This window comes from Hemicordylus capensis, chromosome 10 (assembly GCF_027244095.1).
Source record: "Hemicordylus capensis ecotype Gifberg chromosome 10, rHemCap1.1.pri, whole genome shotgun sequence".
Taxonomy (NCBI): Eukaryota; Metazoa; Chordata; class Lepidosauria; order Squamata; family Cordylidae; genus Hemicordylus; species Hemicordylus capensis.
Window position 1 is genome coordinate 20,012,862 of NC_069666.1, and position 24,316 is coordinate 20,037,177.

The window sequence follows — 24,316 nt, forward strand, 5'->3', positions numbered from 1 at the left end:
CATCATCACGCTCAAGGGGCATTGCTGCCGTGTGTGGCGTATGCACAGTGGGGCCGCCAGGAATGGGACAAAAACCAGGTCTTCATTCCCTGGCTCAGCCACTGGTCCTCATCCCTCAAAACCTCGGTGCTGTCAATGGCATTCTGAATGTGTACATGGAGCTGTCCACGCAGTTTGGGACTCTGTTTTTGCAGAGTTTCTGATCATACAGAAGAGCCTATCTGCATATAGATGCACGCATATCGGTCTCTGTTCAGACCTTCTGCCAAATGTGGAGAGAGCAAGGTGGCGGCGGCAAGGACAATTCTGCTCGCTTCTCTCCAGGCATTCGGCTTACATGCTCCTGGAAGTCTGAATTGTCCTCTTAATCCAATTGCCTGCGTTTCTTGCTGCCAGAAGGAAATCCATATTGGCTTCCACTCAAAATATTATTGCTTGCCAAGATATGTATGATCCATTTCTGCTTGCCATATGTATGATAAAAAAGGATGTTTGAATGCCAATATTCTATCAAAATGTGGCACAAAAGATGCGGTCAAGTTGCTAGTAGTATGGTCAGTTTTTACTCCTCCATACACTTAAGTATCAACAATTTTGGTTTTTGTTTTATTTCATTAATGTTCTGTTGGTTTTATTTAATGTTATCTATCAATCCATTTTATTACGGTCAGTCAATGTTTATTACAATCCGCAGACCACTATTTAATTTTACAAGAAATATCTGCTAATTTGTCTGCAAAAGACATCTATTTGTGTAGGTTGTAGACAACATAGCTGATTTTTCATATGTACTTAAATTCTGATCAGTGGTCTATTTTTTTAAAAAATTGATTGATATTAGCTTCAGCCTGAAATGTAAAATAATTACTATTTTGATACAAACTGGGACAGCATCTGTATAGGTTCACTTGGACTGTATATATGTAGGCTCTGTGTACGAGATCTGTTCAATGTGATGAAACTGTGGTGGGATTGCCATAATCCCAATTGACCCTTTGTGTGTTGATCATATGCACTGCCTAGGACTTGTGTATAAATGACCATTCTCTTCACAATGCCCAGTGGATAAATTAACCTGTCAGTGTTGTTTTCGATTTCCCCACCCCCGAAAGACGGGATTGCAAATTGAAGGTCTGGTCCTGTGCATCTTCCCTCCTGGACCCACACAGCTCCCAACTGGCAGCCACTCATGGAGCTCAAGACTGTCAGGGAGAGGAAGCAGCCGCAGGTGGTTGCCAGGGGAAAGCATGTGGGGCGTAGAGGTGAGCGAGACTGGGGTCTATCGCCCCAGTCTCCCTGCCCAAGGGATGAGGCTGGAAGCTGCCTTATACTGAATCAGACCATTGGTCCATCTAGCTCAGTATTATCTACACAGACTGGCAGCAGCTTCTCCAAGGTTAGAGGCAGGAGTCTCTCTCAGCCCTATCTTGGAGGTTCCAGGGAGGGAACTTGGAACCTTCTGCCTTCTAGCATAGGAACATAGGAAACTGCCATATAATGAGTCAGACCCTTGGCCTATCTAGCTCAGTATTGTCTTCACAGGCTGGCAGTGGCTTCTCCAAGGTTGCAGGCAGGTATCTCTCTCAGCCCTATCTTGGAGAAGCCAGGGAGGGAACTTGAAACTTTCTGCTCTTTCCAGAGCGGCTCCATCCCCTGAGGGGAATATCTTCCAGTGCTCACACATCACGTCTCCCATTCATATGCAACCAGGGCAGACCCTGCTTAGCTATGGGGACAAGTCATGCTTGCTACCACAAGACCAGCTCTCCTGGTCTTCCCAGAGCAGCCCCATCCGCTAAGGGAAAAATCTTCCAGTGCTCACACATGTGGTCCCCATTCAAATTCAAACCAGGGTGGACCCTGCTTAGCAAATAGGGAAATGTCATGCTTGCTACCACAAGACCAGCTCTTTAGCATTGTGGGCTAATTCATGTTTACACACCAACTCGACTGGGGTTGTGACCATAGTGTACGAACAAGACACACAGCCAAACTTGACCATCTGACAAAAAGCACTGCTACATTGCTTGCGTTTCCGTTAGTCATATTTGCTTATATTGCTTTGGGATGTATACCTGCTCTTAGTTTTTCAAAGAAGTGTGAAAGCATAGCCTCAGCTGGATAGGAAATATCTGGTACGTCGCACTCCAGTTGAATGAACAGACTTTTGTGGTGTGTTTTGTGTTTAAGATTCCTGGGAGCGGCTACTACAAAGAATACTTGAAGAATGTCTTGGCTAAAAGAACACCAAAGGGAAGGTAAGCCCAGATGCTGCCAATTGCTTTCATAAGGCACAGTTTTGAGCATGGTAGTCCGGAAAGAATCGGCAGGGATGTGGTGGCATCTGAGGTGAGGTGGAAAATCCTGACCTGCCCCAGGCCCCTGGTGAGGGTCAGCCCTTTTCAAAAACCGGCCCTTCCAAGCTTTGGAAATGCATGGGGTAGCCAAAGTTGCCAGCAACCTCCTCTTTCTCCTCACTTGTTGCAGGCGTGAGTGTGAGGAGATGTGCCTCTTGCAATTTGCAAGGGTCAGCTGAGTCTCAAATTGCTACTCCAGCCGTGGTGGTGGTTGGGTTCTTGCCACCATGTTGGAGCCCCAAGAACCTGCCATCTGACACAGGGCCGGGTGATGGCATGCTGAGACCCCATGTGAAGCTTAGAAATCCCCATAGCATTACAAAGTGGGTGGGAAATCCCTCCCCGGTCATCACTCATCCTCAGTTACAGCAGCGTTCGTCTAAAGAGATGAACACTGCTCGTAATCATGACGATGGGCCTTGGTCTAAACCAGACCCTGGTCCAGGGGTGTAGCTGTAATTGAGTGAAAGGGTTCTAAGAACCTGGGGGCCCAAGCTCCTGAGGACCCCCCAGCTCCACCCCTCCCTATTTTCTTCATTATCTCCCTCGCTCTGAGGGGCCACCAGAGAGATGGGTGAACGTGGGCCCCCTCTCCCCTATCTATGCCCCTGCCCTGGTCTAATACCATTTCAGTCTATTGTACAGTTATTTCTGCATCAATTTATAAACTCAATATGATAGAGAATGGTGTATCAGTATATTTTAATCTTATCAGAACAGTGTCTGGGGTTTTGGTGGGGTTTTTTAGCCTTTCCCCCTTAATTTTTTTAAAATGTAAAACTTGAAATTTTGTCACTTTTTGGTATTCAGGTAGAGTTGCCATGAACCACCGCCCCCCCCCCCGAATTCCAGGTTTCACACAGATTTTAAGCATCTCACCTAGATTGCGTAGCCCACCCAGATTTGCCCAGATTTCAGATTTCATTTTTTTTTTTTTAAAAAAAAAAAAAGCTACACTCTAGCTAAGCAGAGTTATGGAACAAAACATGGAGTCACTATTCTGCTCAAATTATTTTCCAGCCAATTTACATAATATGCAAATTAGGCACCCGGATTTGGAAAGCCAGAATATGGCAACTCTATATTCCCTTGTAATGTGAGGCCCTAAGTTGTAGCTTGCTAAAATGCCTAAATCTGTCACTGACAATGTGCAAAGGCCAGGGTGGGTGATGGGAGTTGTCGCCCAGCAATTTCAGAGGACCCAAAATTGAGCTTGTGTCTAAATCTGGCACAGACCTGAGGTGACTGCCTCATCTTGCCTCATGAAAGAGCCGCCCCTGTGAACTGGCAAGAGCTGGCCTTCAGTCAAGATTTGATGGGAGCTACGGCAAGAGAAGCTTTGATGGGCATAAGTTCAGCTACAAGCATGGATGTGATTCTCACTGGAGCCAGGTTTAGACCTACGACTCTCATGGGCTTGTATTGCACTAGCAGTTGTCAAGAAATATGAGGTGGGAGGGGAGCAGGGATGTGCAAAAAATTGTCTGGATCAATTTGGATCGATTTGATTTAAAACTGCTTGCACATAATGGGATCCGTTTGAACAGATTTGAATCCACCTGAATTCGAATCGGATTTGCTTAAACTTGATGTGAATTTGATTCAAATTCACCCGTATTCGAATCCTGTTCTGTGCAAGCAGTTTTGAGTTGAATTGATTTGTTTGGATTTTTTGCACATCCCTAGAGGGGAAGTTGGAAGGTGTCTGGAGGCCCAAAGGGATGGGCTGGATCAGGGGGAGGCAACATTTGGCACTCCAGTTGTTGAGCTACAACTCCCATTGTCCCCAGACTATCCCTGGGGTAGATGAATTGAATTCAGATTAGCTTGGAAACAAGCTGAGCTATCCCCAAAATTTCAGGGGAAATAACTCCTCCTAATTGGAGCCAACATGATTTGAGGACGGGGGAGCTTGAACATCCCTCCTGCTGGCATCTCCCACCTGCCTGATCCAACCTCCTCTTTGTTTTTTCCTCCTCCAGTGCCAGCAAAACCAAGCCAAAAATGCTCTCAAGGCTCCAGTCATACTTATGTTCTTACATCTACACACCACAGGAAGGTACTGTATGAAAAGACTGTTTCAATGAGCTCTGAAAGAGGTTTTAGGGGAGTTGCTGCCAGATTTCCTCCCCTCCCCTTCCCTCCACCACTTTGTTGGTTGATTATTTGGCAGAAACATTTATGCTGTTCCTTCTGCAGTGCTGGCCATATACAACTCCCGGGTGTGTGTGTGTGTGTGTGTGTGTGTGTGTGTGTGTGTGTGTGTGTGTGTGTGTTGCAAAGGGCACACACATTCACTTCTATCCCCTTTTATTGCCCACCATTTTCTACACAGTATGATCTGAGTTTTGATGCTCGACAACAGATCGGGGTCGGAAATTACAATTGCTTCCAAACAGCGGCCGGGTGGCAGGAGGAAAGTGCAATTTGCAGGGAAGAAGGGGCAACTGGGAAGTGTGCTATTGTTTGTGCATTGGAATATAGGAAGCTGCCATATACTGAGTCAGACCTTTGGTCCATCTAGCTCAGTATTGTCGACACTGACTGGCAGCAGCTTCTCCAAGGTTGCAGGCAGGAATCTCTCTCAGCCCTATCTTGGAGATGCCAGGGAACCTTCTACATGCAAGCAGGCAGGTGCTCTTCCCAGAGTGGCCCCATCCCCTAAAGGGAATATCTTACATCCCCTAAGGGGAATATGTAGTGTCCCATTCAAATACAAACCAGGGTGGACCCCGCTCAGCAAAGGAGATGAATCGTGCTTGCTACCAGCTCTCCTCCCATATTGAACATAACATGTGAATAACTGCATGCATACTAACGGAAACCCTATTTGCACATTATGTTCAATGCATCTAAGTCTGTGAACAGTCTCTGCATGTACAGTTATGCTGAATGCATGTACAGTAGTATGCTTCCTATCTATATCTTGCATTTCAAGCAACCTGTGCCCAGGTTCACTTTTAAAATGAATGTATACAGTCATCCGCACAAACACATGTGCATGTGTACAGATAATAGGGCAGTTCACACAACCAGAAAGTGGGTTAAGAGATGGGTCCTACCTGGTTTGGGAACTGGCTGCACTCCTGTATTATGATCGTGTGTTAGATAAAAACACAGTAGGAAGCGAGGAGCTTGATCATCTGTCAAGCCATCGCTGCATAGGACAAACACACCCTACCCATATTCCACCACCAGATTCTGAATGAGATAGGCAGAAACTTTGTCCTATGCAGCAGGGGCATGACAGACGATCAAGGTCCCTGCCTCTAAGATCGTGTGCAGTATTTACACAGAACAACTCCAAGCAGACACAGAGCTCTAAAGAAAACATTTTCATTGAGCAACAAACACACTAAGACCCGGTTTATACATAAATAATATGTAACCACGAGTCCAACAGACTGGTGGTTCCATCCCCACCCATCCACCCCGCCCCCACTCACTACTTCATAGCTAACTCGACCCTTTTTCCCCCTCTAACACACAAACTCAAAACGGGAGCACATCCACTGGATAGGACTTGTCTCCTACCAAGGCAAAATCTGGACATAACAGGAAACCAGGGGTCCCTTCCCTTCCTGGTTTCCTCACCTGCATGTCCGAATTCGGGGAAACGGAGTTTGCGGCAGAAAGAGACCCACGGTTTCCCTCCCCAAACTCCATTTCTGCAGCACCAGCGTTGCATCCAAACACTGGCCCTGCAGTTTAGGCCCCACGGAACTGAAGTTGAGGGAGGAAGCTCCTCCTTCACTCCGATCCAACCGGCTGTGCAGGCTGTCCTTCAAGAAGGAGGCCCACACTACCAGATGGCCCCCATCTCTCTGGAGTCTCACTGACTGCATAGAGGCAGCACTCCCGAACATATGGATGAGGATGGCAGAGCAGGGGGAGGAGTGCATGGAACCGCGGGCCCGTGGTTCCAAATTACACCTGAAGATCTTTTGTCTCCCACCCAGTTTCGTATCTGCATAGGGCTCGATTGTGTATGTGTTGACCATAGCATCAGAATAAGGGGTGCACATCTCAAATGCCCTGGTGGGCCGGAACCAATCATGGTGCATGGGGGCCAAGGTTAATTTTCAGCATAGTACTTATTACATTTAAAACATTATTTAAAAATATTAAAGCATATTATTAAAAACATTAATGAAAGCAGTTTTTGTTAGTTTTTGATTACCCGCTCTCCCGATTAAGGAACCCAAAATTTGAATTTTTAACCAAGGATATTAGCCATAAAATAGGCTTTATCCCTGTCAGGTCAGTGGGGCACCTAGAGCGCATGCCAGCCCCAGACAAATGCCTTCTCCTCTCCCTAAATCAGTGTCACTTTCAGGCTGCAATCCTAGGCATGCTTACTGGGAAGTAAGCCTTCCTGAGTAGACTGTGGGAAGTATTTCTGACTAAACACCCATGAGATGGCACTATAAGGTGCTTTCCAGCTCCTATGATGCTGCAGGACATTCCTACCTGGGGGCTAGTAAAAATGTCCCTGCAGGCTAGATCTGGCCTTATGTTGTGCATGCCTGGTAGAGCTACACATACGTAGAGATTGTGATTTTGTGTTGCAGGCTTCCAGCTCCCTCTGAAGCTGGTTCTCTCTCTTGCCATGGCTGTGATAGCGGTCTACCAGGTAACCTACATCTGAGCACTAGCTGAGTCTGTCTCCTCTTCTTAACTGGTGGCCAGCCTCACTGGTGGTCTCTTGGTTCATAGGTGGCCCTCCTGCTTCTGGTGGCCTTCGTTCCCAACATCCAGATCGTGAGGGCAGGAATGACCAAGGAGCTGACCGCCCTCTTTGTCCAGTTTGGCCTTGTCCCCTCTGAAAACCCGGCCGGTATCCCTGGAGACAAGGAGCTGGCGACAGCAAAGCACTATATCTGGTCTCTAGAAGGTGAGTCTTTTCCGCCTTGATCTTGCTGTAGGTCAGGGGTTCTCAAACCTGGTTCCCCCGATGTATTTAGTTATATTTATATGCCACCTGATATGTGTGTCCCTAGGAGGGGGGGTTTCGCTCACAAATGGGGCTGTGCGGCTCCATTTAGGAGTTCAGTGGGCCAGTGCTGCATTTGCAGCATGGTCAGAGAGACTCTCTTTGCCTTTTAAAGGTAGGAAGAGTCACTCCGGCTGCACTGCAAATGCAGCGCTGGCCGATTTCGCTCCCAAATGGGGCTGCCCTGCCCCATTTGGGAGCAAAATCACCCCCACACACACACACACATCTGATGTCAGATGTGGTGTCTGGGGCTGCAAAGCACGGCCCCTGAGGGGCGACGGCCCAGTTTCCTTGAACCCACTCACTCAGTGGAGGTTCCGCCCCTAGTCAGGGGCCATCTAGCTCAGTGTTGTCTACACTGACTAGCAGTGGCTTCTCCAAGATTCCGGGCAGGAACCTTTCCCAGCCCTATTTGGAGATGCTGCCTGGAATGTCCTGCATGCAAAGCAGATGCTTTACCACTGAGCTATGCCTTGTTACCTTAAACACTTACTCTAGGAAGCTGCCCTTTAGTGAATCAGCTCATTAGAACATAAGAACAGCCGTGCTGGATCGGTCCCATGGACCATCTAGCCCAGCATCCTTTTTCACATAGTGGCTCACCAGATGCCTCTGGGGAGCCCACAGGCAAGAGGTGAGGGCATGCCCTCTCTCCTGCTGTTGCTCCCCTGAAACTGGTATTGAGAGGCATCATGCCTCTGAGGCTGGAGGTAGCTCACAGCCACCAGACTAGTAGCCATTGATAGACCTGTCCTCCACAAATGTGTCTAAGCCCCTTTTAAAGCCATCCAAGCTGGTGGCCATCACCACATCCCATGGCAGAGAATTCCATAGATTAATTATGTGCTGTGTGAAAAAGTACTTCCTCTTGTCAGTCCTAAATTTCCTGACCTTCAGTTTCATGGGGTGGCCCCTGGTTCTAGTGTTGTTAGAGGGGGAGAAAAATTTCTTTCTGTCCACCCTCTCAAGTCCATGCATAATCATTGATCCATCTGGCTCAGTGTTTGCACTGATAATCAGCAGCTCTCCGAGGTTTCAGATTCTCCCCCCTACCTGGAAATGCTGCCAGGAATTGAATCTAGTCCCTTCTGCATGCAGAGCAGATGTTCGACCATAAAGCTGTATCCCCATCTCTTTAGGGTTGCAAGTTCAGATCCAAAACCTGCCTTCAACTGCTCCAACCTGCTTTTCCTTCTCTATGAATTCAAAGTGCTCACCGTGACTGCTGAAGCAATCAAATAAAGATACAAAGCTTTCTCTCAGATTATTAGGAACGTAGGAAGCTGCCATATACCGAGTCAGACCATTGGTCCATCTAGCTCAGAATTGTCTACCCAGACTTGCAGCAGCTTCTCCAAGGTTGCAGGCAGGAATCGCTCTCAGCCCTACCTTGGAGATGCCAAGGAGGGAACTTGGAACCTTCTGCATACAAGCATGCAGATGCTCAGAACGGCCCCATCCCCAGAACGGCCCCATCCCCTGAGGGAAATATCTTACAGGCAGGGGTGTAACTAGGGGAGAGGGGGCCTGTGTTCACCCCTCTCCCTGGTGGCCCCTTGGAGAGAGGGAGATAATGAAGAAAATAAGGACAAATGGAGCTGGGGGGCCTTCAGGAGCTGAGGTTGGCCTGGTTTCTTTGAACCCATCTGTTCCGTTATAGCTACACCCCTGCTTACAGTGTTTGTTGGAAATTCTCTGTGGTGAGAGAATCCCTTTCTCATTATAGCAGAGTGCACAGAGGCACAACACAGCGGACATTTAGTTAGGCATGCGTGTATGCTGAGAGTAAAGTAACTTGGAGCCAATTCATAGTTTCAAATCAATATAAAAGGCATTTATTAAGGAACTCCATTCTAGATAGGAAAGTGAGGAGTTAGGATCTCTAATCTATCTATCTAGCTGGATGCAGATGGATTCTGCATCCTCTCTGCACATATGGTGCAGGGAGAGAGGCTTGCCATGTTGCGAGGTAGGCGGGCAGGTAGGAAGAGAGAGAGAGAGAGAGAGAGGAAGGAAGTCCCTGAGATTAGCAATCTACACATCAAAGGGATTGCATCAGAGCAGTGGAGAAGGGATGACCAATGTCTTGACCCTCTAGCCCTCTGACTTACTAATCTGTCCTCCACTGTCTGAGGCAAAGAGACAGCGCAAAGTCCTTTAACTTCCAACAGTGTTCACCCATGAGGTCTCCCATTCAAATGCATCCAGGCTGGATCCTTCTTAGCAAAGGGGACAATTCATGCTTGCTTCCACAAGAGTATTCTCGGTCCAACCCTGCTAACTAGCCAGTTGACAGGTTTGCATAACAATCTATCTTAAAAAAAAAAAAAAACAAGCCATGTTTCCCTGACCCAAAGGGCTCAGAAGCTTTAAAAAGACACAAGGGGGAGATACTGTCCTGGATTCAATAGGACAGTTGCTTCCCTGCTGCTAACTATGAAATGTGGTCTCTGTGCTCATTTAGCAGGGTTATAGGACGACATGTGCATGCATTTGATAGGCATTGTTTATATTGACTGCATCCGTGGTCATTTATAGTAGCATGTCTTATGACTGCAGTATGTGTGATTTAGGTGAAAATAGTGTAGCATCAGTTCATTGATGGGTAGCTATTTAATCTTCTGTTTACATTAATAATCTATATAACTAGTCTGAAAGGAAGCGAGGGTTAAGCAAATCAATCACACAGGAGATGTGGATTTATTATCCCTTGCTAAATGAGCAAAGAGAGACCTTTTGAAAGTGGCGTTTCTCTTTATTTAGCAGGGGGAGAGCAACTGCCCCCATCCATCCCCAGCATAGCATCCCTCCAGTGGCTGTTGCTGGTGTCTGCCTTAAGTTTCTTTTTCAGATTGTGAGCCCTTTGGGGACAGGGAGCCATTTCATTCATTCATTCATTCATTCATTCATTCATTCATTCATTCATTCATATATTCCTACCTACTTATGTAAACCACTTTGGGAACTTTTGTTGAAAAGTGGTATATAAATATTCTTCGTCATATCATCATCATCATCATCATCATCATCATCATCATCATCATCATCTTTATTTGTTACCCACCCTGTAACAAATTGTTCCCTAAGCAGCTCACAACACCACAACGGGGTGGGGGGGCGGTTCCACTAAAAACACATAAAACAAGGCAGACAAATTGCAACACAAAATAAAAAATACAATATAACATTTTTAAACTTTTTTAAAAAATCCATGATGATGTTAAAAAGTGACAGGGTAGCCCCACTGAGGTGGCTATTCCATAAATTGACTTATTTGTAGAGAGAGAGGAATAAGCTGTTCCCCGTGTGTGAAGGTGGAAGAAAACTGGCCCTGATCCCAGTGAAAAGAGGAAGTCCTTTTAAGTGGGCTTGTTTTCGCTGGCAGTTGAGGTCAGCATGGCCCAGCAAATGTTGAGCAGCAAGCAAGGAGGTGGGCATTAAGCAAGGGGATGCACTTCACATTTTGCCCCTGGGTAGGTGTATTGTGTTCCCTTGAAGTGTGGAGGGTTGGGCTTGATGTGTCCTTGACCCTCTGGCCAATGGGGTGTGGCAGTGGCCTCTCAGCTTTGGCCTTTCAGCTTTGGCCTCGTGAGGCATCAGTTGGCTTAGCTTCAAACACTGATAACTCTGCTCCCTTTTCTAGTGTGCTTCATCTCTTCCCTGATCATCTCCTGCCTGTTGACTTTCTGCATTCTGATGAAGTCCCTGGTAAACCACAGGTGAGGACTTGACTTCGGCCTTCCACTGCTCCCAGAAGTCTCTTGCTAAAAGGCTGGCGAAAAGTAGAGGGGAACACACATCTTCTGTTCCTACCTTCTATTGTTTCTGTAGCACATCCTGCCCTGCAGTGCATTCCACTTCTTCTGAATTCTAGTTTAACTCAAAGAATTTAACTGGTTCTGGAACTGGAGTCGGTGCAGTTTGCTGCAACTTGCAGTCCCTTTGTTTGCATTTTTGCTGCTGCAAAAATTGCCAATGCATGCAGATGGAGCACTGAAAAAAAGTAGGGATGTGCAAAAGATTTGGCTGAATCAGTTTGGATTTGAATCAATTCGACTCGAAACTGCTTGCACAGAATGGGATTCATGCAAATCAATTTGAATTTGGGTGCGTTTGAATCTAATTCAAAGAGAATTCAAGCAAATTTGAATCGAACATGCCCAAATTCAAATCGATTGTACTGAATCCCATTCTGTGCAAGCAGTTTTGAGCTGAATCAATTCACATTCGATTCAAATTTGAATAGATTTGGTCGAATATTTTGCACATCTCAAAAAAAAAGTGGTCTTGATGAGATCGTACACATCAATCCATTAGGATGATTTTTTTGTGCTGTGTGTTACTGATGCCCACATGCCCTTGTTCACATACTATGCTATGCAAAAAGAATCTTATTACAAGTCTAGGTACAGTTGCATCAAGGGACTACACGGAAGCACATTTAGGCTAGATATGACCCCTAACTGTAAAGCTGTTTGACAGTGAAACAGTCTGCCTCATGCAATGGTGGCCTTTGCTGGAGATTTTCAAGCAGAGGCTGGACGGCCATCTGTCTGAGATGATGTAGCAGACTCCTGAGGTGAGCAGTGGTTGGACTATAGGAATGTGCACAAAACCAGCCAGTCTGGTTTGGTTCGAATCAAACCAGCCAGACTGGCTCAGCTTGGTTTGGGCAATGGTTGAATCGGACCCAGTCCAGTTCAATCGCTGAACTGGTTCAAACTGGCTCGGAGCTCTCCTGGTTAAAAGGGAATCCATGAGCCATGGCCCCATTCACATGAAGGAGCTCCAACAAAATATTCCACCCACATGCATCTCTAGGCTTAGAGGCCCAATGTAGCATTCTGGGTTCCAGAAAAACCATTACACCACTTTTGTTATTGTTCTCAAAACTATTTTGAGGGAGCCTGCCCACACCTGCAATGCAATGTTGTTAAAAAAAAACAAAAAACCCTTACATTTAGCTCAATCGTTCTGTTTTGCTCTTCCTGGGGCCTCTTCTGTTTGCAGGATTAATCTCCAGCGCCTGTACCGAGGGGCAGTCAGAGATGTCTTCTACCGTTCCCGCAAACTCCAGCCTTCCCAACAGGCTCTTGTGTGCTGGATGTGCTTTGCTGGTTTCCAGACAGCATTTACCTGCTTGGGTAAGGACACATCACATTGTACCTTTTTTGGAGGGTGAGGGATTGGCAGTGGCGGATTTAAGGAGAGGCAAAGTAGGCACTTGCCTATGGTGGCAAAATTTGAGGAGCAGCAAATTTTGCCACTCCTCAAATTTTGTTGCCTCTCTCTGGGAGCGGCGGCAGCTGCAGTGAGGGTGTGGGACAAGGGGAAAGTTCCCTCCCTTTCTTCTAAAAACTGCTGCTGCGCTACGAGAAGTGGGTAGCGAGGGCCACACAGCAGCAGTTGCAAGGAGGGGGAGTGAGGGGAAAGTTCCACGTTTATACTTTAAGACGCCACTGCACAGTGGAACTGAGAGGCAGCAGCTGCAGCAGGGAGGATGGTGATGGGGCAAGGGGAAAGTTCCCCCTTTCCCCTTAAAGCAGCACTGTTGTGTGGTGGGGCAGTGAGGGAGAGCTTCTTCCAGCTCCCCTCCTCCCTCCCAAATGAATGCACACCCCTGTCTGCAGCCTGTTTTGGACCTTTCTCCGTACATGGCTTACCCTTGCTGCAGCCTTCTACTGAGTCAGACCCTTGGTTCATGTCGCTAGGAGAGACTCCTCTGTCTGAAGCCTTGGAAGGCTGCTGCCAGCTGGTTGTCGACAATAGGGATGTGCACGAATTCTAATCCATGCACCGATTCGTAGCACCGATTCGGCACCATGCTGACCATGCAAATGACTGCTGCGCATACAGGCCATGTGCATCCCACCAACGCATGAGGGCTGCTGCAGGGAGCACCGCCGATGAGCAAGGGGCGTTGCGGGGAGCAGTGGAAGAGCAGGTACAGACCTGCTGTCCTCTCTTTTAAAGGTGCCGAATCTGTGCTACGAATCAGTGCAGGTCTGTACCTGCTCCTCCACTGCTCCCCGCAATGCCCCTTGCTTATCGGCGGTGCTCCCCGCAGCAGCCCTCATGTGTCGGTGGGATGCACATGGCCTACACACATGCTCAGCAGTCATTTGCATGGTCAGCACGGTGCCGAATCTGTGCTACGAATCGGTGCATGGATTATAATTCGTGCACATCCCTTATTGTCTACAACCAGCTGGCAGCAGCTCTCCAAGGCTTCAGACAGAGGAGTCTCTCCTAGCCTTAACCGAAGATGCTGCCTGGGACCTTCAGCATGCAAGTACGCAGATGCTCTTCCATTGAGCTATGGCCCAATCCCCTAAGGGGAATATCTCTCAGTGCTCATACATCTAGTCTAGGCTGGACCCCTGCTAAATGGGCAAAGAGGCACCTTTTTAACCTGGTGATTCTCTTTATTGAGCAGGGGGAGAGTAACTGGCCCTATCCACCCCCAGCACTGGACCTCCAGTGACTGTTGCTGGTGTCTATCTTGTGTTTCTTTTTAGATTGTGAGCCCTTTGGGGACAGAGAGCCATCTTATCTTATTTATTTATTATTTATCTGTGTAACCCACCCTTAGCCATTTTTGGAAGGGCGGTATAGAAATCGGATAGATAGATAGATAGATAGATAGATAGATAGATAGATAGATAGATAGATAGATGTAGTCTCCCATCCAAATGCAAACCAAGGTGGACCGTGCTTGACAAAGGGGACAGTTCGTGCTTGCTACCTCCAGACCAGCTCCGGCTGGTCTCAGTGTGGCAACTTCTCCATAGAAATAGTGAACAGTGATCATAATGAGCATCCCATTTCGTACAATGGCCAGCCAGATGCCTCTTTGGGAGCCCACAAGCAGGGCATGAAAGCCAGAGCCCTTACCTGCTCTTGCATGGCGGGTGTGTGTGTGTTCCATATAGCCATTGGCCGGCAGCCAGACTAATGAGAGGTTTGCCCAATGAATACAGTTGCACTCATGCAAGATGGGTGTGGGGGGTGGTCCATAATCTTGCCCCAGGGCCAACCATGATGTTGCTACACCACTGTTCCAGGGTGCCACATTTGCACCCCAGGGAAATGGTTCCAATGGCACAACTGCAGAAAAAACTAACCCACTCATTGTGGCTGTCTCTGGAGGTTCTCCCGAGAGGAGAGCTGGTCTTGTGGTAGCAAGCATGAATTGTCTCCTTTGCTAAGCAGGTTCTGCCCTGGGTTGCATTTGGATGGGAGACTACATGTGAGCACAGTAAGATATTCACCTCAGGGGATGGGGCTGCTCTGGGAAGAGCACCTGCATGCTTGCACGCAGAAGGTTCCACGTTCCCTCCCTGGTATCTCCAAGATAGGGCTGAGAGAGACTCCTGCCTGCAACATTGGAGAAGCCTCTGCCAGTCTGAGGAAACAATACTGAGCTAGATGGGTCAATAGGATGATTCAGCAGGAGGCAGCTTCCCATGTTCCAAAATACAGACCTTTTCAGTCCTAGGCCAGAGGCATTCAGAACATCAGCTCCCAAGAAGTCCATCAAGGATCTAGGACAGGCCTGCTCAACCTAGGCACCCGCCCCCACTCTGTTTTTGGACTACAGCTCCCATAATCCCCAGGCACAGTGGCCAATAGCCAGGGATTATGGGAGTTGTAGGCCAACATCTGCAGGAGGGCTGATCTAGGAGAACTCTTAGAGCACTCTCTCTCATACTTAGTTTCTCAAGGGCTAATGTGTCCCCTGAAAAGAAGGAAGAAAAAGATCTAGGAGAACTCTTAGAGCACTCTCTCTCATACTTAGTTTCTCAAGGGCTAATGTGTCCCCTGAAAAGAAGGAAGAAAAAGAGTCAGGAGCAGAGCAAGGCTGGTGGTGGCTTGTGTGCGGTGGCTGCCGCGGCCCCCTGGCCCCACCCCCAGCGTCTGGTGTCAGATGTGGGGGCGTGGTCTCCCTTCCAAACGAGGCCACGCGGCCCTGTTTGGAAAGGAGATTGGCCCGCACTGCATTGGGCAGCGTGGGCTGGAGCAACTCTCCCTGATTTAAATGCAGGGAGAGCCGTTCCGGCCATGCTGCCAATGCAGCATGGGCCCTAAACAGGACCGCACAGCCCCGTTTGGGAGGGAGACTGATCTGCCCCACTGTGTGGGCAGCGAGACCAGGAGCGGCTCTCCCTGCCTTTAAGGCAGGGAGAGTCACTCCAGCCATGCTGCCAATGCAGCGCGGGCCAATTTTGGCTCCAAACGGGGCCGCACTCGAAATAACGCACCTGCATCTGACGTCAGGCATTCGCGGCCCCTGATTGGCGGCGGCCCGGGTTCTTTGAACCCGTTCGCCCAACGGTGGCTCCGCCCCTGAGAAGAGCCCAGGCTTGGGGAGCTGATAACACCGTTCCTGGAAGCATTTGTCAATGGCCTGAGAGAACACTATTTTATCTCATGTATAGTTTGTTGTCTATTTAATATTTTAAATCTGCCTTGAATGTCAAGGCAGAAAAGTTGCCTTCAAGTGTAGGAAATAAATGTCAAATATTTTTGTTCTTATTACTACTCTTATCTATATCCCATCCTCTCTCCAAGGAGTTTGGGGCTGCAGATAGACACAGGCCTATCTGATATGAGAGCCAGCGTGGGGTAGTGGTTAGAGTGTGGACACGGACCAGGGAGACCCAATTTCAAATCCCCATTCAGCCATGAATCTTGTTGGGTGACTCTGAGCCCGTCACTTCTCACTCGGGCAAAACTACCTCACAGGGTTGTTGTGATGAGAAACATAACTGTATATACCACTCTGGGCTCCTTGGAGGAAGAACTGAGATCTAAATTTAAACTAAATATCCTATTTTATACTCCCAGCATCCCTGCTCATCTGTTATCTCTCTGTTCCAGGTCTGGTCATCCAGCATATTGTGGCCTTTATCTGTACTGTGGGTTTCACCTTTCTGGTAGCCATTCCTCTGCAGTCTGGATCCAACATGCATCTCTTTAAAATTGTGGAGAACATGTGGTAAGCATGCCTCGGGCCTCGATGAGCAAAATGGCACACACACCTGGGCAAGCTTATATAGACCAGTTAGGCCCCAATGAAATCTGAAATGTTGAGATATTAGCCTGAGCCCCTCTTAACCAGAGAAGATTTCCCTCTTTTGTAAATCACTGTCCCTGATTTGTCCCTTTATTTGCTTCTCGAGGACGCCCAGTTAAAATTTTGTAACTCTGAGATGCAAGAGGAAACCTGGTCTAGTGCTAAAGGTAAAATGTGCCATCAAGTCGATTTCAACTACTGGCACCCACAGAGCCCTGTGGTTGTCTTTGGTGGAGTACAGGAGGGGTTTACGATAGCCTGCTCCCGCACAGTATGAGATAATGCCTTTCAGCATCTTGTTATATCGGTGCTATATAGTACCAGTGGGGATTCGAACCAGCAACCCTCTGCTTGTTAGTCAAGCATTTCCCCGCTGCGCCACATGGTAGCAAGTATGAATTATTCTCTTTGCTAAGCAGGGTCTGCCCTGGTTTGCATGGGAGACTACATGTGAGCACTGTAAGATATTCCCCTTAGGGGATGGAGCCAGTCTTGGAAGAGCATCTGCATGCTTTCATGCAGAAGGTTCCAAGTTCACGCCCTGGCATCGCCAAGAGAGGAGATGTCTGCAACCTTGGAGCAGCCCCTGCCAGTCTGTGTAGTCAGTACTAAGTGAGATGGAGCAATGGTCTGACTCGGTATAAAGCAGCTTCCTATGTTCCTATTCTTCAGGGATTGCTTCCTCATCCAGTCTTAGCAATTTAAAGATGCTAGGACATAGTAAAAATGATTTTTAAAATAATCTGGGTATTGGGCAACTGCGATGTCATGGGTTCTATCCAATAGGTGCCTGCAGTGCTTATACAACCACATCTCTCTCACACTCCCGACAGCAAAGGGAGCAAAAGCTGCAGAAAGCATTGTCTGTCCAGCCACAAAATATCATGCATTTGAGTGCTAATAAAATGTTTCCTCTCCATGTCCACTTGATTGATATAAGATGCTTATAACACTATCCAATGTGCATGTATCATGCCAAAAAAAAAAAAAATTCTTTTGAAATAAATAATTCTCTTCATCCTTGCAACACCCAGAGATGCTCTTACCCCTGGACTTTGGCCCCAAAGTCCAGAGCCTTCACATCCCCTGGGGGCTTCCAAATTCTCTTTAGTCTGTCCCGGGTAGCGTGGTCACCTGGCTGAGCATCATGATGATGATGCTTAGTTTGCAGGAGAGGGGGGCCGCCAAAGGCCTTTAGGTCCAGGCTCCAAAATTACCTTGGTGCACCTCTGGCAACACCGTAACCCCGTTCCCATGTTATGTTCATGTGAATGGGGCTATTTACAGCAGGAGCAATGCCTAGATTAGCCACAGCAGGAGAGAGGGCAAGCCCTCACCCCACTGCCTGTGGGCTTCTCGGAGGCATCTGGTGGACCACTGTGTAAAACAGGATGCTGGACTAGACAGGCCTCGGGCCTGATCCAGCAGGGTTGTTCTTATGTTGAACACAGGTACAGCAGTAAGCTTCCTATATGTACCATGCCCTTGAGGGATTTATACACTGGTTCACTTTTAACAATAATGCAGGTACAGTCATTCACACAAGCACATGTACAAGTGTGTAGACATCTGTACACTCGTACAGCTTAATGTCTGAAGAGGGCTTATGATTTCCAGGATTCTCTGGGAGGAGCCATGCCATCTAAAGCCCTTTAAACATAGTGCAGATGTGTCCTGAGTGGAACTGAACATGCATGTTGTTGTTTTGTCTAGGCCCTTCTGGTTGACCTTGGTGGTTGCTGTTGTTGCACAGAACCTGCTGACTCACTACTGTTTTCTTGAGCGAGGCCCTCTACCAAAAGAGCTGACCAACAGGTAACTGAAGATGCTGATCCAATTAGAACAGGAGCTTTTTCACACCCAGCTTTTAGTTCACATCTCCTCCAAAATGGAGGGGGTGCAGTGTGCCCTCTAACAGGGATTCCCAGATGTTGTTGACTACAACTCCCAGAATCCTCAACTGCAATGGCTTCTGCTTGGGGATTCTGGGAGTTGTAGTAACAACATCTGGGAATCCCTGTTAGAGGGAGCACTGAGGGGGTGCATTCACATATCAGCTAGATTTGCCCTGAAGTCCCTGTGGGTTATCGAGGAGCACTTCACACACGATTCTGGTTTTTCATTGCGCTTTAGAGTGCTACTCAATTTATATCCAGGGTAAAAAAAATCCACTTTTGGGCTCGGTTTTGTGGGGGGCAACTTGGAACTTGCAGTAAAGCCTCTCAATAAACCTGTGGTAAAAGCCACCTAATGGCACAGCGGAGAAGTAACTTGCCTAGGGAGAAAGAGATTGCTGGTTCAAATCCCTGCTGGTATGTTTCCCAGACTATGAGAAACACCTGTATCGGGCAGCAGCGATCGAGGAAGATGCCGAAAGGCATCCTCTCATACTGCGTGGGAGGAAGCAATGGTCAACCCCTCCTGGATTCTACCAAAGAAAACCACAGGGCTCTGTGGGCGCCAGGAGTCGATACCGACTCAACTGTCTGGGAAAGCTCTGGGTGATGGTCCTGCACCATCACCCGAGTACCTATATGGCTGTGTGTATTGAAATCCAGTGGTGGTAACAACCTCTGTGTATGCAAATAATGAAATCCATTATTTGGCCCCAGCCCCTTGCTGACACAGTCAGGTCATTCGCAGCTCCTTTTCTGTTGTGCAGCATCGTGAACTGACGAGTTTGCTGTCGGGCTGGTTTGGATGTCATGTGGAAGCTTGGTTAAAACTTGGGTCCACACAATGTCCCAAGCCTTAGGAGCCCATTACCTGGCTGCTCTGAAGCTCATGGGAGCATTTACTTCTAATTTAAAGTGTGCCGTCAAGTCGGTGTCGACTTCTGGCGACCACAGAGCCATGTGGTTGTCTTTGGTAGAATACAGGAGGTGTTGACCATTGTCTCCTCCCACAAAGTATGTGATTATGTCTTTCAGCATCTTCCTGTATCGCTGCTGCCTGATATAGGTATTAGCCATAGTCTGGGAAATATACCAGCAGGGATTTGAACCAGCAAACCCTGGCTTGCTAATCAAGTCATTTCCCTGCTGCACAATTTAGGTTAAGATAAACGAAGACTAGTTGTGATGTCCAGACTGATCACTCTTGGATTTATTCTAACCTGCGTACCTGAAATAAACTGTGAACTGAAGCCAAGTGCACAGTTATACACCAGTAAAGTGAATTATACATCATGGATTGTTTTGTGTAAGTAGGCTAGAATAAACCAAGATCAGTTGATTCAGACATCCTGCCCGGTCTTGGGATCTAGGTTAAAATGAAAATCATCACGGAAGCATATCACAGAAAGTGAGGGGCAGGCTAGACCTTGTGAGAGGACAAATGCAAGGGGGACAAACTCTACCTTTTCTTAAATTATAGTGAAACCAGAAGAAATATGGACAAGAGCGAGAGAAAAGTCCCTGCCTTAAAGTGGAGCCTTGTGAAAAGGGGCGATATCTATCTGCTTGCAGCTTTGCCTTGGGTGATTAGGTTGGAGATCCTCATAGCAAGTGGAACTTCAGGCAGCTAGATCATTTGGCTTGCTAGGAATTGAGGGGCCCCAAAATCTGGGGCATAGCGAGCATTGAGCAAGGGGGAACAATTGTCCCCAGGCCCCAAGGGTCTGGGGGCCCTCCAAGACTCATCCTTGGCCAGGGCTCCCCCTTGCCCCCTCGCTCACCAGCTGAGAGCATGAGGCACGCCCCTCTCCAGCCAGCGGTTCACGCTGGCTGGGTAGGGATGGACTCTCCTCCTTCCCTCCGGGGCACAAGGGATGGGGCCAGGTCAGAGAACGGGACTGTCGCAGCCCTGGCACCGTTTCATCACCTCATTTCATCTGTCAGTGGTTGGTGGGATCGCTGAAAGGCAACCCCTTTCCAGGGAGAGGAGCTCCCATACTACTACCACTACTACAACCGATATTTATGTAATGCTTTTCAACAATAGTTTCTAAAGTGGTTTACAAAGAGAAATAAAAATAAATAAAAATGGGTCCCTGTCCCCAAAGGACTCACAATCTAAAAACAAACGTAAGACAGATCCCAGCAACAGCCGCTGGAGGGATTCCACCAACCATTGATGGAGGAAATGAAACAGTGCCGGGCCTGTGACAAACCCGTTCTCTGCACGGACCCTGCCCCCTTGACGTCAGATGCAGGGGGCGTGGCTTGGGGGCACGTCATGTGTGAAAGGACAGGGAGAGCCAATCGTTTTTCATGGCTTACTTCTGCAGGCCACCGTCTTTCCCCCGCCCCCAGAATGAGGCAGGCAATGATCCTGTATCTAATTGGAGTCACACTGGAGGATCCTAGCATAGAGAGAGAGAGAGTGGGGATGTTCTGTGCCTGGGGACACCTCTGCCATTTCCCCCATCTCTGGTTTGCTTCCAGGCGGGCTCTCTACATCGTTACTTACCTGCTCTTCCCGATCAACGTGCTGGTGGGGGTCTTGGCCGGAGTCTGGAGGATGGTGGTCTCTGCACTTTACAACATCATCCACTTCTGCCAACTGGACATCAGCCTCCTGAGCCACGGTGTAGAAGCTTTTGATCCAGGTGAGTGGTGTTGCAGGCTGGATTTGGCTTGGATTCTGCTGAGGTCCGTTGGGAGTGGCTCCAGCATCTTCAGTGCGGTTAGGCCTGGATGTCTGCTGTAAATCCTGCTTAATTCCCTGCTGTCTAGGCAACCTTCTTCTGCATGATCCCCACCGCACATTAAGGTCACCGAGAGAGGTCCGTCTCCAGATGCCGCCAAGTTATCTGGTGGCGAAGCAGGAGGGGGCCTTCTCTGCAGTCACTCCTGGCTGTGGAATGCACTCACTTTAGACACCCCCAGATTAACATCTTTATCAGCCTTTAAAAGAGCCCTTAAGATCCTTAAGAGCCCTTAAAAAGCCCCGCAGCATACAAAATGGGCCGGAAGTCCCTCCCGAGCACATCCCTGGTCCCCTTCTCCCATCGTGCTGCTCACATTTCCTGCAGCATTTGTCTGCAGAGGCAAACACTGCCTGGACCCATGATGACATTTGGTCTAAGCCAGGCCCTTGTCAAATGAAATTGTGATATAATTTACAGTTATTGCTACACAGGTGTATACACTCAATATGATAAATAATTTTGTAGCCATATTAGTCTATTTTTTGTCAGATTAGAACAATAATGTCTGTTTTTAGGGGGGGCGGTTCTCCCTTTATTTTTCAATCAATTATGTCATACGTGAAATTTTAGGGGTTTGGGGTTGTTGTTGTTTTGTTTGTTTGTTTTGCTATTCAGAGGCCCCTCGTCTTGTGAGGCCCTAAGCTCTTGCTTACTTGGCTTGTGCCTAAGTCCTGCACTGTCTGCTATACCTTAATTTAAAGGTAGGATGAGATTAGGGGTGTGTGAATAGTGGTCATGCAAATGGCCCCTGTCCATGCACAGAGGCCCGTGAAATGGCCCCTGCCCATGCACAAAGGCCCGGGAAATGGCCCCTGCCCATGCACAGAGGCCCAAACCAGGCCGAGGAAGGCCTGAACCAGGGCGTTACCAGGCCTGCCTACTCTGGGGGAGACTGGCAAGGTTGGGAGGAAGCCACCCCCACCCCTGCCCCTGCCAGCCGCACTTGTAAGTACTTATTTACTTCCTGCCCACTCACTCTAACATTAGGCAAGCCCCCCTGCCCCTTTACTGATAAAGGGGACTCCTCACTGGATTCCCCTTTACCAGTAGAGCTCCGAGCCAGTTGAACCGGCTTGGTTTGAAATCAAACCAGGCCCGGTTGAACCGGCCCCCAAACTGGGCCGGGTTGGGTCAGTTCAAATCTGGTTCGGATTTGAGCCGAACGGGCAAAACTGGTTTTGTGCACATCACTAGATGAGATGAAATGAGATTAGCGAAGGGAAAATCCTCTTCTTTTTCTGGCCCCTGCGTTAGATTTAGGCACAAGCTATGTAAGTTACAGCTTAGGGTGTCACATTGAGGGGCCTCTGAATACCCAAACTGACTAAATTCCAAGTTCTGTATTTTCATTAAAAAGTATTTCTTATGCAATACATTCATTGCAAGATAAATTAATAACCTTACAAAAGCTGTTTGCATTTCATCTTTGCCAAGTTCTTAAAAAAAAAAAGAGCTTTATTTCTATTTCTATTGTCCTTTTTTCTTAGAATGATATTATCTTCGTAATGCTATGGGGCCTTTTAAGCTCAGCATCGCTTAGGGCTTCAGCATGTCATGACCCAGCCCTGTCTGGCACACGCATTTGTGCATTCATGCTCCACAACATGCTTTTACGCTTTGGGCGATGTTTCTCCCCTTTCCCCTGCCATGCTTTCCCTTCCAGGCTACCGCACTTATTGCCACTTCTTGAAAATTGAGGTCAGCCAATCGCACCCGATGATGAAAGCCTTCTGCTTGCTGCTCCTCCAATTGCAGAGCCCGGAGGGGCCGAGGGGATTCCAGCCAAGAGATACAGAAGAAGGTGAGAACTCTGCCCCCACTCCAGCCTGCATGGATGTGAAGAAGCCGCCAGGCAGATGAGAGAAACAACATTTCCCTGGAGGAGGTTGGCGGGGAGCGGGGGAGTGCATCGTGGCACTAAAGTTGGAGACAGGAGAACCAGCCTCTAGCTATCCATGTGGAAGATTTTCTCTTTCATGTCTGCAAGGACCACTTTTTCAGCTCTTGATCCCCATGGGAGAGGTGGGGAAGGACCATGTTCCCTTTCTTGCTCCAAATGTTTTCAGGAGAGGGAAGGCCAAGAGAAAAGGCAAACATTTGAGTGCACGTTATTTTCCCTTGACGTGCTCTTGTTGCAGCTAGCAAAGGGGCTACGCATGCCACTATGGTCCTTTATTATTCTGATCATGAGTGTCCACAGTACATTTTCCAGGAGGGCAAGCTCCTACTAGTGGCCCCCAGGCACCTACCCCATTGTAAGTGGGTGGGCGCAATAGTGCATGCACCCCCTAACCACACCCCCTCTGTCAACATCAGACTCAGGGAGGTGTGGCCAGTATTGGGAAGAGGGGCAGCTTCACCCCTCTCCCTATCTTCAGCAGACATTTCATCTCTATATATATTTCTCTAAGGCGTACCCGTCACTAATCCCATGCGTGGCAGCTCTCGCGAGAGTTCGTGAGTGAACTGCTGGGAGGGCAAGAGGAAAGCGCTGCCAGCAGCAGACAGGCTTGTGGGCAAGGAGGGAAACAAAATGGCGGATGAGGAAAGAAAATTGCAACAATGGCGGTGGGCGGAGGGGGGGAGAAAATGGCAGTGGTGGGCAGGGAAGAAAACGGTGGCAGTGGTGGTGGGCGGGAAGGAAAAGAAAACAGTGGCGGGGGGAGAACTAGAGGTGCAGATGTTCTGCGCCCTACCCATTTTTAATAATATCTAATTGGTTTTGAATGGCTTTAAAATGGAGTATTATATTAATTGTTTAACTGCTTTTATTTTGTGGGTTTTTTTGTTGTTGTTTTTTGCTGAGTTTTAAGTGGGTTGTTTTGTTGCAACCAGCCCTGAGCCATTCTTGGATGGGCGGTAGGTAAATTAAATCATAAGCTATTATGAATATTTCTATACCGCTTTTCAACCAAAGTTCTCAAAGCGGTTTACATAGAAAAATTAATAATACATAAATAAGTTTCTTCCCTGTCCCCAGAGGGCTCACAGTCTTTAAAAAATAACAAACCTACAACAACATAAGGTAGACACTAGCGCACAGCCACTGGAGGGATGCTGTGCTGGGGATAGATAGGGCCAGTTGTTCTCCCCCTGCTAAATACAGTAGGACCTCACTTTTCGTAGGTTCAGCACTCGCAGTTTCATGTATCCGCGGCTGGATAATTAGCACCCAACCTCAATATACGCTGGGGTGGAAGTGGACAAAAAGGGGTTAAACCCACATATCTGCAAGC

General features: G+C 48.0%; 1 protein-coding gene across 2 annotated transcripts in view; it reads left to right on the forward strand.

Annotated features, from left to right (window-relative positions):
- Positions 1-24,316, forward strand: part of STRA6 (signaling receptor and transporter of retinol STRA6) — a 67,766-nt gene that overhangs the window by 41,338 nt on the left and 2,112 nt on the right. For both annotated transcript variants that reach the window (XM_053271715.1, XM_053271714.1), the window contains exons 8-17: positions 2,191-2,258; positions 4,340-4,416; positions 6,929-6,990; positions 7,074-7,251; positions 10,997-11,072; positions 12,364-12,497; positions 16,234-16,351; positions 18,143-18,244; positions 20,815-20,978; positions 22,744-22,881. In XM_053271715.1, the coding sequence (XP_053127690.1) occupies positions 2,191-2,258; positions 4,340-4,416; positions 6,929-6,990; positions 7,074-7,251; positions 10,997-11,072; positions 12,364-12,497; positions 16,234-16,351; positions 18,143-18,244; positions 20,815-20,978; positions 22,744-22,881 (1,117 nt within the window). The remainder of the gene's footprint in view (positions 1-2,190; positions 2,259-4,339; positions 4,417-6,928; positions 6,991-7,073; positions 7,252-10,996; positions 11,073-12,363; positions 12,498-16,233; positions 16,352-18,142; positions 18,245-20,814; positions 20,979-22,743; positions 22,882-24,316) is intronic.